Source organism: Lacerta agilis, chromosome 17, assembly GCF_009819535.1.
Source record: "Lacerta agilis isolate rLacAgi1 chromosome 17, rLacAgi1.pri, whole genome shotgun sequence".
Classification (NCBI taxonomy): Eukaryota; Metazoa; Chordata; class Lepidosauria; order Squamata; family Lacertidae; genus Lacerta; species Lacerta agilis.
In genome coordinates this window covers 460,629-473,872 of record NC_046328.1, presented here as the reverse complement: position 1 = coordinate 473,872, position 13,244 = coordinate 460,629, and the positions used below count along the sequence as shown (strand labels likewise).

The 13,244-nt window shown below is 51.2% G+C and overlaps 1 protein-coding gene across 1 annotated transcript in view; it reads right to left on the bottom strand.

Moving 5' to 3' along the window:
- Positions 1-5,302: 5,302 nt before the first annotated feature.
- Positions 5,303-13,244, bottom strand: part of SEZ6L (seizure related 6 homolog like) — a 107,449-nt gene continuing 99,507 nt past the window's right edge. The window contains 8 exon segments of the mRNA XM_033174601.1: positions 5,303-6,952; positions 7,810-7,912; positions 8,329-8,443; positions 9,253-9,285; positions 9,415-9,609; positions 10,616-10,807; positions 12,025-12,219; positions 12,790-12,986. Coding sequence (XP_033030492.1) covers positions 6,923-6,952; positions 7,810-7,912; positions 8,329-8,443; positions 9,253-9,285; positions 9,415-9,609; positions 10,616-10,807; positions 12,025-12,219; positions 12,790-12,986 — 1,060 coding nt within the window. The 3' untranslated portion in view covers positions 5,303-6,922.

Sequence of the window (13,244 nt, the reverse complement as noted above, 5' to 3'; positions counted from 1 at the left end):
GGGGAACTTCGACACCCCTCCTCCCAAGCTTCGCAGCAGCCTAGTTTCTAGTGGGGGAAATGGGTGTGGGGCCTGAAGCCCACTGGGGAGTGGTGCCATCTGCCACATTTCCTGATCCTAGATCTGTAGAGGTTGCATATAGTTATTCAGTGGTAGGTGGGAAGGGTCTTTCTGCACATGCTAAGAGAAGCTCTCTCTGGGACTATTGGTGCACTTCTATTCAACTGTGTGACAGGCAGAAATTCATTAGGTGCAGCAAATCTCTCTTCCCCCTCCCCCTGCAAAATCAGAGGAGTCAGATGCTAGGGAAAGAAGGGAAGCAACACCTTCCAGCAGTCAGGGTTCCCTACCCAGCAAGTAGCCTGGCTGAAGATGAGACAAGTTGGTGTCCAGAGAAAAGGGATCTTCTAAATTCTCTCCACAGCTCCTGATAAGAGTTCTCCACTAACACTCAAAGGGTCAAGTGGACTAATTGTGGCATGCTGGCAACCCGTAGCCTGTGCTGTCTTAGTTTATCACAACTGGGGAAGAGCTCCAACTATGTCCACTTGGGGGGGGGGGGCTGCGGTGACAGCATGGGGATTGGGACCCCCCCCTCAGGCTGCAATTGACATGCTCCAAAACCGAGTGCCTGATGCCATCTGGTGGCTGTGGAGGGTGCAGCCACCAAGAATATCTCATCCTGTAGAATCTAGATTTGGGGGTAAAGGAGTGAATAGTGCTCATTTGATATTTAAAACAACAACAACAACATTATTATACCTGCCATTATACCTCTGAATTGCAGTTGCTGGAAAACAGACGGGGAGAAGGCTCTTAGGCCCTGATCCTGCTTGCAGGCTTCCCATGGAGGCATCTGGCTGGCCAGGCTGAGAACAGGATTAAGGACCAGATGGGGCCACTGGCCTGAGCCTGCAAGTTCGCCTTACCTTTTCATGACTGAGGGAGGGTATTCACAGGATAAATACTCACTAAATCCCCCTGGTGGCATCAGTGGGGTGTGTGTGTGCGTGCGTGCGTGCATGTGCGCAAGTCATAAACAGTTATTTGAAATTGCCAGGGAGGAAACTTGGTTGAATGGAACTTACTTGTGCGTAGACAAGAAGGATCTTGGCCATCGGGAAGGATGTCTCTAGGTAACACAACCACACAGAACCTCTACTTCCATGCTAGCTGGGCTAAAGGGATGTGTGGCAATTGAGAAAGGAGCCTTTTAGCCTGTGATTGTGGCACAGCCTTGGAGGTTTATGGCCTCTTTGGCTGAGTTTGATGGCAAGGCAGCATCCAGCCCCCCCCACCTCCCCAGCACATCAGGCACAACTGCACCAGTGAAGATGTGCTCCAGTACGCAACCCCTGGTCCATGGGGGTTGCCCTCCAAGGCAGGGAGGTGATGGCCCAAGCAATGGGGTGGTCAGCAGCCCCCAGGTTTCAGGCCAAAAAGAAGATGAGTCAAACAGATTTCAGTACCATAGCCAGTGATCCTCCCAGCAGAGTCCTGAAGGAAGTGACTGATAATAGAAGCCCAGAATTGTAGAGCTGGAAGGGACCCAAGAGTCATCTGGCCCAACCCTCTGCAATGCAGGAATCTCAGCTAAGGCATCCATGCAGGGGCGTCTTAGCCATAGAGGCTAGTGGCGCGGGGCACCACGGCGCCAAATTCTGGAGGGCGCCAGGGAAGAGGCGGAGGCTGGATGCGGCACCTCCCGGCATCAGCTCGCCGCCCTCATCCACCTCCGCTACGCCGCGCTGTACCCGGAGCCTCGTCCCTGCCGGAGGAGTCACCCTTCAGCTACTGCCCGCCCGGAGGGAAACATGGGGGTGGGGGGCACCAGAGGGATCCTTGTACCATGGCGCCAAATAAGCTTAAGACAGTCCTGCATCCATGGCAGGTGGCCATCCAACCTCAGTTTAAAAACCACCAGGGAAGGAAAGTCCACTATCAAATGAATTAATTCTGAATTAATTAGGTCTAACTAAGTGAAAAACTGTGGTTTATTTGAGTAAACGGGGGTTGCTGGTATTTTCCTAGACACGGAATTTGGATTTTGAAAAAGATGACCTATGATTCTATGTTCTGGTGCAGAGCAACTGAAGGGCAGGGAGCTGCTGCCACAGGCAAGACTTGCAAGGTTTCAGCAGCCCCTGGAGTTCCCAGAGGCATCTCCTCTCCCCTAAGGGCAGTGGAAGCGGACTGCAGCTCCAGGGATTCTTTTTTTGAGAGCAGGAGCAAATATGTCCTCTGCCAGAGCACCAGCCAGGGCAGTTGATGGCTCCTCCTTGTTCTGGCATATAAAAGAGGTGGAAATGAGTGTTTATTATTATTAATAATAGTACTTATTTTGCTAGGTTGTTTACATTTCTACTTAAAAGCTGAATTTTGCATTTTGGTTGGCTGAAGGCGGCCTTTTGCAATAGCTCATGGTGTTTTTCTGCAGCCAGAGGTCAGGTCAGCATCACCGAGTTTGATGGAGCTCTCTGGTCACTGTGCACAGGAGGAAGGCAGTCATGTGTTCAGTCACTTCTGGGGGTGTGGTTGATGTGTGTGTCATGATGAGATCCTGCACTTCCAAATTTACTATTACATCTCTGGCCATAAGCTGACCACCAGTGGTCTGCACAGGGGCGTCGCAGGGGGGGCGGAGGGGGCGGGGGCCCCCGGGCAGCACCCCTGTTGGGGTGACACATCAGGGGGCCAGCCCCGCCCACTGGGCTTTAAAAAAAATTTTTTTAATTAAAAAAAAAATTAGGTTATTTTCGGCACTGCCGGGGGGGGGGAGCCGCAGGGGCGGCCAGCGAGGAGGGGTGTCACCCCCCCTCGCTGGCCGCCCCTGCGGCTCCGCCCCAGCAGCGCCGAAAATAGCCCCCCCTTGCAGCGGCGCAGCTCGGCATGGAAGCAAGGGGCGGGCCAGCGAGATGGCCCGTCCCTCTCCCTGCCCCGACTTGCGCTGCGCCAAGGGAGCCCGGGCGGCAGATTTAGGAGTCTTTGCGGCCCGCAAAGACTCCTGAATCCGCCGCCCGGCACCCCTTCTTGCAGCGGCTGCTCCCGCAGGCACGAGCAGCCGCGGCAAGAAGGGGAGCTGCCGCCGGGCGGAGGCTTCTTCAGGAGTCTTTGCAGCGCGCAAAGACTCCTGAATCCGCCGCCCGGCACCCCCGGGGGCGGGGCGTCGCATGCGTCATGACATCATGACGCATGCACGCCCCGCCCCCCAGGGGTGTCTCTTGGCTTCCCGCCCCCAGCAGCCAAGGGGCTAAGAACGCCCCTGGGTCTGCAAGCTTTATTCAGGTGGCCTGTGTTGTATCTGTAAAACTGTCATTAAAAACCATGCAGCACCTAGCACAGTGCACTACCGTTGCTAGGATGTGACTGTGGGTGCGCAAGGGGGGAAAGAAAAACCATCCTGTTTGTGGGGTGTTTTGGGTGCAGACAAAGTGTGTGAGCAAGTCATAAGAAAACTGAAGTGGATTGCAGTGAAATGAACTAACTTCCCCTGCCAGGAGGGGCAAAGCTCAGAGAAGGTCTAGCATGATTTCAGAGGATTGGATAGGCACACTTTGGGGAAAACACAAACAATTTGTCAAAGAGATGAAATAGTTTTGAATCCTCTCTTGAGAGGGATCCAGAAGTCTGATTTGAGCCCAATGACCTGAAATACAGCAACTCTGTGACCCCTGGTCTGCAACCCCATTCCTACTTGCCCCTGGTTCTCCAACTTAAGTTGCACAGGGCATCCCAAGAGAAACAGCTTGGGAAGAAGCCTTAAATGCCTCCTGTGGCTCTTGCTTGTGGAAATGTACAGCCCACCTCCTCAATCCATTTAGAAAGAGGAAAGATTGAACTACGTGTAGCCATTATGCATGGCAGCTAAGAATGGAGCCTCCCTCTTTAGAGGGACCCTACCTCAGGTGCCAGGGGACACAAACAGGACAGAGGCTCTTCTTGTGAATTGTGCTTGCTTGGCTGCTGTTGAAAACTGGATGAACTTACTCCTAAGTCAGCAAGGTGGTTCTTATGTCCTTGTGATCTCCAGACAGTGCCTTGCATGGAAAGGGGAGAGGGGAGACAGCAGCTATGAGCATCGTCCCATTCTTCATGAGCCACTAGGCCAAGCAAGAAATTATTGCAAAGCCTTTTACTAAGCCCCTGCAATGATGGAATGCAGCTTCCTGCGAGAACAGGAACCACCTGCCCTCCAGCCTTAGGGACATTCTCTTCTGCATCAGCATCACTGCCAGGGGTACAGGGGCTTTTCTTCATGTGAAGATGTTTCCCCCCCCCCTCATGATCTCTTCAGGCTGGAGATCACTTTCTCCGGCTAGATGGATGGCTGGGGGCCGACAGGCTGGAGAGTCACAGCCTGCTTCCCACTACTGCTGCTCCTCCTCCACCGGCTGCCCAGCTGCCCTGCCTGCCTGGTTCCCCCACTCAGACCCAGGGCAAGACTCTTCCCTCTTCCCCCCACCCTGCCTTCTCTGATTCCCAGGAGCCGAAGCAAAGGAGGAGGAGGAGGAAGCAGTCTGGGTTGACAACTCTCCCCCCTCCCCCGCTTCCCCCAGCGTGAAGCTATTTCCGGTTAGCATACCTGAAAGATGGGAATCCAGGACTGCATGACAGAATGAGAAGCCTAATGATGCCTTGGGGGTTTTCGTTACGGTCTCGACATTTTCAGGGCAGTTGGAGACTATGGAAATGGGGCCATTGTCAAAAAAATGGGCAGAAATCCAGTCTGGATGTGTGGATGAACTGAGCAGGCAGATTTTGTCGTATTCCCAATGCCACAGAAAGAAGTTCACACAATTTGGGTCCCATGCAGTAAGGAACTGCAGTGCTGGGTTAACTATGCCTTAGGTGTGTGCAGGGAGACCTTGGCTGCAGTTGGCACCTGCCAGTCAGAAATCCATCTGGGAGCCCATGGCGCTGCCACCCAGGCCATCTTGCAGCAGCGTCCTCTGTGCTCCCAAACTCTGACAACTTGTTGCCTTCACCATTAAAAAACAGAGCAGTACAATTTCTATTAATGTGACTTACACTAAGTTCTGCCACCTCCCATGGAAGTTTTAACTTAAAAATATTTAATCCCAACAATTTTATAAAAAGAGACCTGTAAGAATGGAAACAGGAATCTGGGTACAATTTTTCTTTTTTGGCACTTCCCCCCTCCCTCCTCTTACCACTGCAAATTACAAATACACATTCTTCTTTTTTCCTGTAATTTTTTTTTTTTTGGGGGGGAGGAAAAAGTAAATTACTAAATAGCCCCGAACGCCTTACTCTTGACAACTGCAGAGACGCACAAACCAGGTTTCTAAACTAAAACAGACGTTTAAAAAACATTGCCATGGTTACAATTTCACCATTTTTACAAAGATGCCGATGCCAAGAGGGGCATCAGCTGCCTCTCCAGTTACCCATTAATAACAGGGATGGTTTGAGAGGGGGACAGGCTGGATGGAGGCAGGAAGGGGCGGCAAAAGGGGCAGAGTTTCTCTGCAGTCCAAATAGTGCTCTTCCCACCTTCATGTTCCTATGGAAAGGCTGCAGATTTGAGTTTGCTTTCTTTGCACAATCGTCCAGGAGCAAAGGCAGTCCACACTGCAGGGCCTTCTGGTGTGAAAGCAGACAGGGAGTTGGTGGGGAGGGGAATCGGGGTGCATTTGTCCTGTGCCCCAAGGCAAGTGATGTTTTGCAGACCACTCCTTTCTACTGATCTAGCTCACCTAAAGCAGTTGTTCCTGGTGGCTTTTTAAAAATAAGGCCCAACAGTGCAAAATCTTGATGATTCAGCATTGCAATGTTTCTCGTGCACAAACATGATGTATTGAACAGGAACCTTGTATGAATGATGGGGCTTTTGCTATACCCTGCTTTGGGAACTGAAGATCTTGGGGAACCAAACAGTTGCCAGTATGATCACCTGCCTGCTTCCTGTCATATTCCAGACAAAAAAGACTGGATGCAGCATTTTCTTCCTCCATATTCAGAAGCCACTAATCCAATACACACCCACACACTCACACACCATTCCTTCACATGCCTTTCAGGGAGCCAAAAGACCCACGTTTTCTTATGTTGTTGGCTCCAATGTGTGCAGCAGAAACACTACAACATGAAGCAAAACATGTCCAAAGAGCCTGGAACTGCCATTTTTGCCCTGAGGTACAGTAAAAGTTGGCAGACAGCAGACTTAAGCAGTAGTCACAGAATTCTTTAAAGGTAGGTAAGACCAGCTGGGAGTAATTCACCAATCTGCTGTCCAGCTTCCAGAGACATTTTTCTATTCCCTCCTTAGCCGAACCATCCCCTAGCTGGTCATTTTACACAGGTTCACATCCATGATTCAAGACAAAAATGGGACGAGATTTCAACACATGGTTTTCGTCATTTGGTCACTGTTGCTCTTCAGGCAGTCACCAGTGGCTTTCCAAGCTCCTCTACAAGTTGCCACCTCTTTCTCTTCCAGCAGCTCAAACAGAGGAAAACACAGCACCAAGTTCAGGAGGGGGGGGGCAGTGGCTTCCATGAGAAGAGATCCCTCTGCCCACTGTCCTCCTGGCAAATTGCTGGACCTGGCGTTGCCCAGCTTGTTCAGGGACCAGAAGCAGCTTCATTTTTCAGAGACAGTAAGGAAAACCCCAACTCACAATACACAACGAATGTACCACAGTGTTATTTTTTTATGCAGCCATACAGGAGGTTGCCTTGGTGAGCAGGGATTCGCTCCAGAGCCTGCAAATCTTGAGTGCAGCGCCCAACCGTGATACTACTGGGAACATAACTGGAGACTTCAAGATGGAAAGGAAGGTGGCAAAAGGAGGAGCAACATGGTCAAGCTCTCAGCCAAACTCCACCGGACATTTATCACTTGAGGAGGTTCTGGGAGAAGAAATCAAGGCTGTGTCTGGAGAGTTCCACGAGGTCAGCTTTAGATGGATACTTCATATTCTCGTGTTTCCTGGGGAAAGAAAACAGACTCTGGTCAACGGCTGCCTTTGCTCTAAAAAGAGTGCCAGCTATGTCTTTTCAACAGGGGAAATTGCTTAGAGTTTCAGACACCTGGTCAGAACTATTTTATTTCAGGGGACCTCTGCATTCTGAATACTTCTCAGGGGTTTTATTTTTTAAAAACAATAACAACAACAGTTTTTTGTTGTTGTTGAGATTTTATATTCTTGAGGTTTTAAATTCATGTTCAAAAAGTTTGGGGCAGGGGGAAGGAATCGCACAGCTTCACCCTCCATAAAAGGCAACCCCTTTAGGGTATGGCAGCTCCTCCATTGGCTGGCCTGCTCTGATGTCATGGTACATTCACAGACATGCTAAGCACTGAGAGAAAACTGCCTGCCATCTTTGACAGAATGCTGGCAATCAGGATGAGGGATGGGGACACCTCACCAAAGGCCAAAAGAGAGGAAGATGGCTGTGGACTGCTGCCGCTGCTGCCACTTAGTAGGTCCACAGACCGGAAGCATGCAGTGAGGCTGGACGTCATGCCTTGTTCTCAGACGACCAACTGCAAGTCTCTTGTGCAAATAAACCCAAGTTGTAACCTTGGAAAGGGCAGCTCATTTCATCCAGTGACTCTGCTTACCCTGTGGCCACTATGGAGAGGCCCAGAAACTACTCTGATGGCACATGGGGCAAGACAAGGGAGCATCATTGTGGTTCTTCGATGCAATTGAATGAGGGCAACATTCAGGACTGTCCCGAGACATTTTACTGCCTCTGTCTGCCTCACAATTGCATCCACAGGGGCTTCCACATGGAGCCAAATCAAGAGGCTGCTTTCAATCCAGGAATCCGTCAACTCACCCCTGTCTCATAAATCGGGTTGTCAAACTCTGTCTCCACTGTGATCTGGCTATATGGGTGAGAGTACATGAGGGGAAGGCGCAGGCTGGAGTAGTAGCGGCACCTGAGAGTTGGGGAGAGAGAGACACCAGAGAGAAGAGTCAAGAGAACAGAGTCCAAAGGGATCCACTGAGCAGCACTTTCCAAGCCCTTCCAGCAGCACTCGTGGTGGGTGCTTTGGAGGGAGATGATGTATTGATGGCCCAGGACATTGGGACCATTGGAAGAGGGCTGAACGCCAGCTGCCCCAGGGCCCCTCCTCCCACCCTATTAGTTTGCCACAGATTGACATGTACCTCCCAGAGCACAGACTGCCACAAAGACAGAGCAGGGGTGCTGAGGAAAGGTCCCTGAGAAGCCAAGAACTACAGGTGGGCTGGCAAAAGCAGCCAAGCTGGCTCAGAAGCTGAGCCCTCCCTCCAAATGCCCCAAACACCTCCCGAACCAGAGAGGGCACCTGCCACCACCCTGCCTTCCTACCTGGTGATGTAGACGTATGTTCCCCCCAGCAGCAAGGAGACCACAAGCACTGGGATGAAGATGGCCAGCGCCATGTTGCCCCCTTCCAAGGACGTTTCTGCAGCAGCTTCGGCTACTGAAGAGAGAAGTGCCGGGGTGAGATCCTGGACAGGTAAGCACCTTGTGGGATTCTCCAGAGACTCTCTTACAGAGCACCCAAGACCGACACCCCAAAGCACCCATTGGAAGCTGCAGATGGAATGGGATCTTGTACGCATATTACATGGAATGCATATTTTCTGTGTCTGTTCAATGGGAATTAAAGGGTTACCGGTACTTGGGAAACCTAGCAATTGCCCTGGGTCTGGAATCCACAGCTGCAGTCCACGGCAGAATATAAGGCATGCATATCTCAGAGGAGAGGCCTAATTCCTTGATCCTGGGGCCTCTGCAGGGAGCATTTGATGGACAAGGAGATGCTATAAGAACAGGTGGCTGGCCAAGAGGCCAATGACTGGAGGACAGCAGAGGAGCTTGTGGAAGATTCTGTCTCTAGAGCACATGAAGAGCCTGCTGGATCAGACCAGTGGCCCATCTAGTCCAGTACCCTGTTCTTATAGCGGCCTGTCACTGCGGCTAGTAGCCATTGAAAGCCATCTCTAGGGAAGTGGGAATCTTTGGGGAATGGGCTTAGAGACAGGAGCAAAGGACTGCAGTTAATCTTCGCTCTCTTGCTTTGTTGGGGAATTTGCTGATTTCCTGTAATTTTTTCTTTGCAATATCTTTTTCTTAAAAGGTCTTACTTTTTTTTGCATCTTAATAAACTTTTTGTTTCCCAATGGATTTGCCAAAAATGCACACATGACAGAAACTCCAAAGGAAAACTAATCTGGGTCCCGTTGACTCTGGAAATCAAATATTTGCCCATGAAAATATTCTGCTCACCTTCTAAGGCATGCTCAAAGCTGTCTTGATTCACTGAAAGAGAAAGGCAGGTAGGTTAGCTTGGGGCTGCTGGATCCAGGGGCTGCCCCAGAGAAGATGAGGGAAAGGAGGCCGGCAGGCAAGCGTCTGCATCCTGGCCCCTCTCTTTCCAGGGGAGAGTACCTTTGCAGACAGGGAGTGGCCCACTCCAGTGGGAGGGCTGCCCCAGAATGCACTTAATGGTGACCTCTCCGATGAGCTCAAAACCCTCGTAGCACATGAATGTCAGGGACTCCCCGGGCAGGTAAAGGCGCTTGTAGAGGATCTGGTATCCATTTTCGGGTAGGCCTGGGTTCTCACAGGCCAGGGATTCTTCAGCTGGGAGGAAACACACAGAAGAGGAAGCTTTTGAACATTCTTTCCCCCTCCAAATCAGGTCTGCATGAAGCTTCTTTGGTTCAGGGTGCATAGATTTATTTCTTGCACTTGTCTGCCACCTGTGAGGCAGGTTAGGCTGACAGAGGCAATGGCTGGCCCAAGGCTCATGGCCAAATGCAGGATTTGAACTCTGGTCTCCCAGGTCCTCAAGCCACACTGCATGAGACAGAGAGTGTTTTTTCCCAGCAGCTCAAGCAAGACTGGCTCCACATAAGCAGTGCTGCTCTGCCTCTCTTGTCCCACAAATGTGTTAGAAGCATTGCTTTGCTACCTTCCCTGTGAAGAATGAGGGTTTTCTCAATTAACCTGTGGGCTTGGAGCACCTTTGGGCAGCTGTTAGCAGGTGTGAGCCAAGTGCTTCTCCACCTGTCTTTTGGCGGGCTCATCCAACCCCTCGCTGGCAACAAATATTGAGTTGATGCTATAATCTGGCTCAGTTCCTGGCATCTCCAGGGGAAAAAGATTTCTGGCGCCATATTTGAAGATCATCATCTTCAAATATATGAAGGGCTGTCACACAGAAGACAGCAAGCTTGAGGGTAGGGCCTAAAACCAATGGATTCAAATGACAAAAAAGGAAATGTTTAAGCAGAGGTCATCTGTCAGGGATGCTTTAGATGAGATTCCTGCATTGCTGGGGGGGTTGGACTAGATGACCCCCAGTCCCCTCAAACTCTTCAATTCTACAATTCTAGATGATATGGAAGAGCCCTCTCCATCCAAGGCCCTGAAGGGAGCCCCTGCTGGTTAAAAGGTACCTTTTTGAGCCCGATCTATCAAGGACCTGGACCTGGACCTGTTGAAGGCTGCTTCATATGGTATTCTTGTACATTTATATTCAAATGCCAACCCACAGGGGTTGCAGTCCACCACAACTCAACCGTGGCTTCTCATTTCCAGGAAGTGTGTGAGTTTTGCATTCAGAGGAGGAAAGAGCCCAACGTACAAACACAGTGGGGCAGCCTTGAGGTCCAGATGGGCGTCCCCGTCTCCCGGCTGTAACAGGTCAGGAGAGAACTTCCTTCAAGAACGAAGCCCGGATTGCAGGTGTACTGGATTGTGGTCCCCACCAAGAGCACGGGGTCAGAAATCAAACGGGTTGAGTGCACCACCTCCCCAGGGTCTGTGCAGTACATAACTAGAGGAAAGAAAGGAACAGAGTTAGATGTGAACTGGGGGCATCCATGGCAATAGTTGGTCTCTCTAGCTTGCAGTATTGCAGGATGTGGGAGGATTTCAGGTTTGAAATGCTTCTAGTCCTCATGAAAGCTTTGAAATCTGATGCCTTTTCACCCTTCAGTTTGAAAGGTTTCAAGTATTTGTGGCCTCATTTAATGTTGTGGGATGTGTAAGAACTGCCATTTATCTATAGAGCTGTATTTTCAGGTTTTTATTGGTTGGGTTGCTATGCTTGGTTTCAGACAGTGTTTTTGTATGTTGTTCTGGGGGTCACTTTTTGAGGAAAGCAGATCAGAATGACAATAATAACACAAGTAGCAGAAACCACATCTGGCTGAGGTGGGGCTTCTAGCTGCCAAATGGCAAGGCATCTTTGTTCAGCTCAAGCCCTTCTTGCACAACAATCCAAAGTGGGTCCTGGGAATCCCCAGCAGTTTCTCAGAGGCTGCTCGGGGCGGTCACATTTTACGCACATTGAACTGGTGTGATCTCAGCTCCATGGGGCTGAAGACCAGCTGCTTGAAATGGCACAAGTTGAATTCAAGCAAGGCGGAGCGCTCAAGACGAGGCTGCTGGGAGTTCCCATGAGATCTCCTGTGAAGATCACTAGGCTTCTGGACATAGTCTGCTGAGAGGGCCTTGATAGCTATTTACTGCACCCCACATTTTCTCTCCAAGTAGCTCCAGGTGGCATACACAGTTCACCCCCCTCTCCTCATTTCATCCACACAGCAACCCTGAAAGGTAGGCTAGGCTGAGAGGCAGGGACCAGCACCCAAGGTCAACCAGTGAGTTCCATATGGCTGAGTGGGGATTCGAACCCTGGCCTCCCAGATCCTATTCTGACACAATGGCCTTGACCTCCAAGCAAGGCAGAGCCCTTAAAAGCTCTCTTTGTGCTGGTTCCTCTTGAGTTACCTGCTGCAAAAAGAGCTGTTAAGCTCTCCCCGTGACTTTCTGGGCAGCTCCAAAGGACTTGGGCATACCTCTGTGTAAGTTGAGATCGTACTGTATAAACGGAGGGAGCTCCCTCAGCTCTGCTCTGCAAGGTGCAAGGCTCTCTCTTACATGGCAGATGCAGGGAGGGTTCCTCACACCACGAGGAAAGACGTGTTAAGAGTCAGGAGCAGGGCAGACGTGGTCACGCCACCCCTGCCTACATTGTGAGGCCCATACTTTTCTCACAGAAGGGAGGGTTGCTGCTCCAGCTGAGGTCCCACTGGCAGGTGAGGGTGTCACTCCCAACAATGTCGTAGCCTGGGTCACACTGGTAGGTGATCTTGGCCTCACGAACAAGTTCTGTGTGAGATGTGGTCTTCCAGCCATTCTGGATTTCAGGCAAGTCTGAACAGGAGTCATTCCGCGACACTTCTGTACCCGGAAAGAGAACTTGCAGTTAAGAAGCAGCTGGGTACACAGCTGGACTCTGCACCTCAAGCACCTCAAATACCCCCTTGGCAACTATTTGGCAGCTGCAGGAAACATCAAGTTCTAGAGAAGCTCTTCCTGATCTTCTCCCATAGAGATGCAGGGGGTGGGCATTCTGTACTCCGAAGCTGCTCTGCCACCCCCACCAGGCACCCCAGGAAGCTCCCACCTCTCCTCCCCAGTTAAAGGGCAAATGGAGGGAGCTGCCCCCCAAATACATTTCAAGTCCCTCTTGGCTGGAGCTTGAACAGCTGCAACTGCTAGTCCTTAAAGGTTACAGAGTGGGGAGTGGGGAGCTGTCGCCCTTCCAATGCTGCCGAAATACAACTCCCAGCTCCTTCTCTGGCTGCTAAGGCTGGTGGGAGTTTAACTCCAAGAAAGCCTGGCGGGTCCTGGGCTCCTCCACCCATCTCCAGTCAGCCTCTGCATCTTGCGCAGTCAGCCCCTCCCCCAGCTTTGCCCTTTCCAGGCCAGGAGGTGGCAAGGCCTCTGGGCACCCTTCCAGGCACCCACCAATGTAGTTCATGATAAATCCCTGCCCTTTTCCAAAGATGAGCCCAGCCGGGTCTGAGTGGAACTGGATGGTCAAGTCTGGCGTGGAGGAGTAGAGTTTCTGAGGCCCACTGCTGCCCAGGTACTGTCCCAAGATGTGGGTGCTGAGGTCGTCTCCATCATAGACAGTGAGGATATCGCTGTTGCTCAGGTTCAGACTGCGCCAGGGGGTGGGGAATGGGCGGGCAGAGAAAGAGAGGGTCACCGTGAGAGGAGTCCTTCTGGATCATCTGGTCTGGGCTCCAACCTCCTTCCCACAGTGGCCAAGAAGCTTCCTCCAGGCAGCCCACAAAGCAGGACATCAAGCATTTGCCTCTGATAATCCAATATTCAATGGCATATTGCCTCTGAACTTGGAAACTCCCTGCCATAGGAAGGAGCAGGAGGAGTGGCTGCTAGACGTCCCTGCAGCAGAT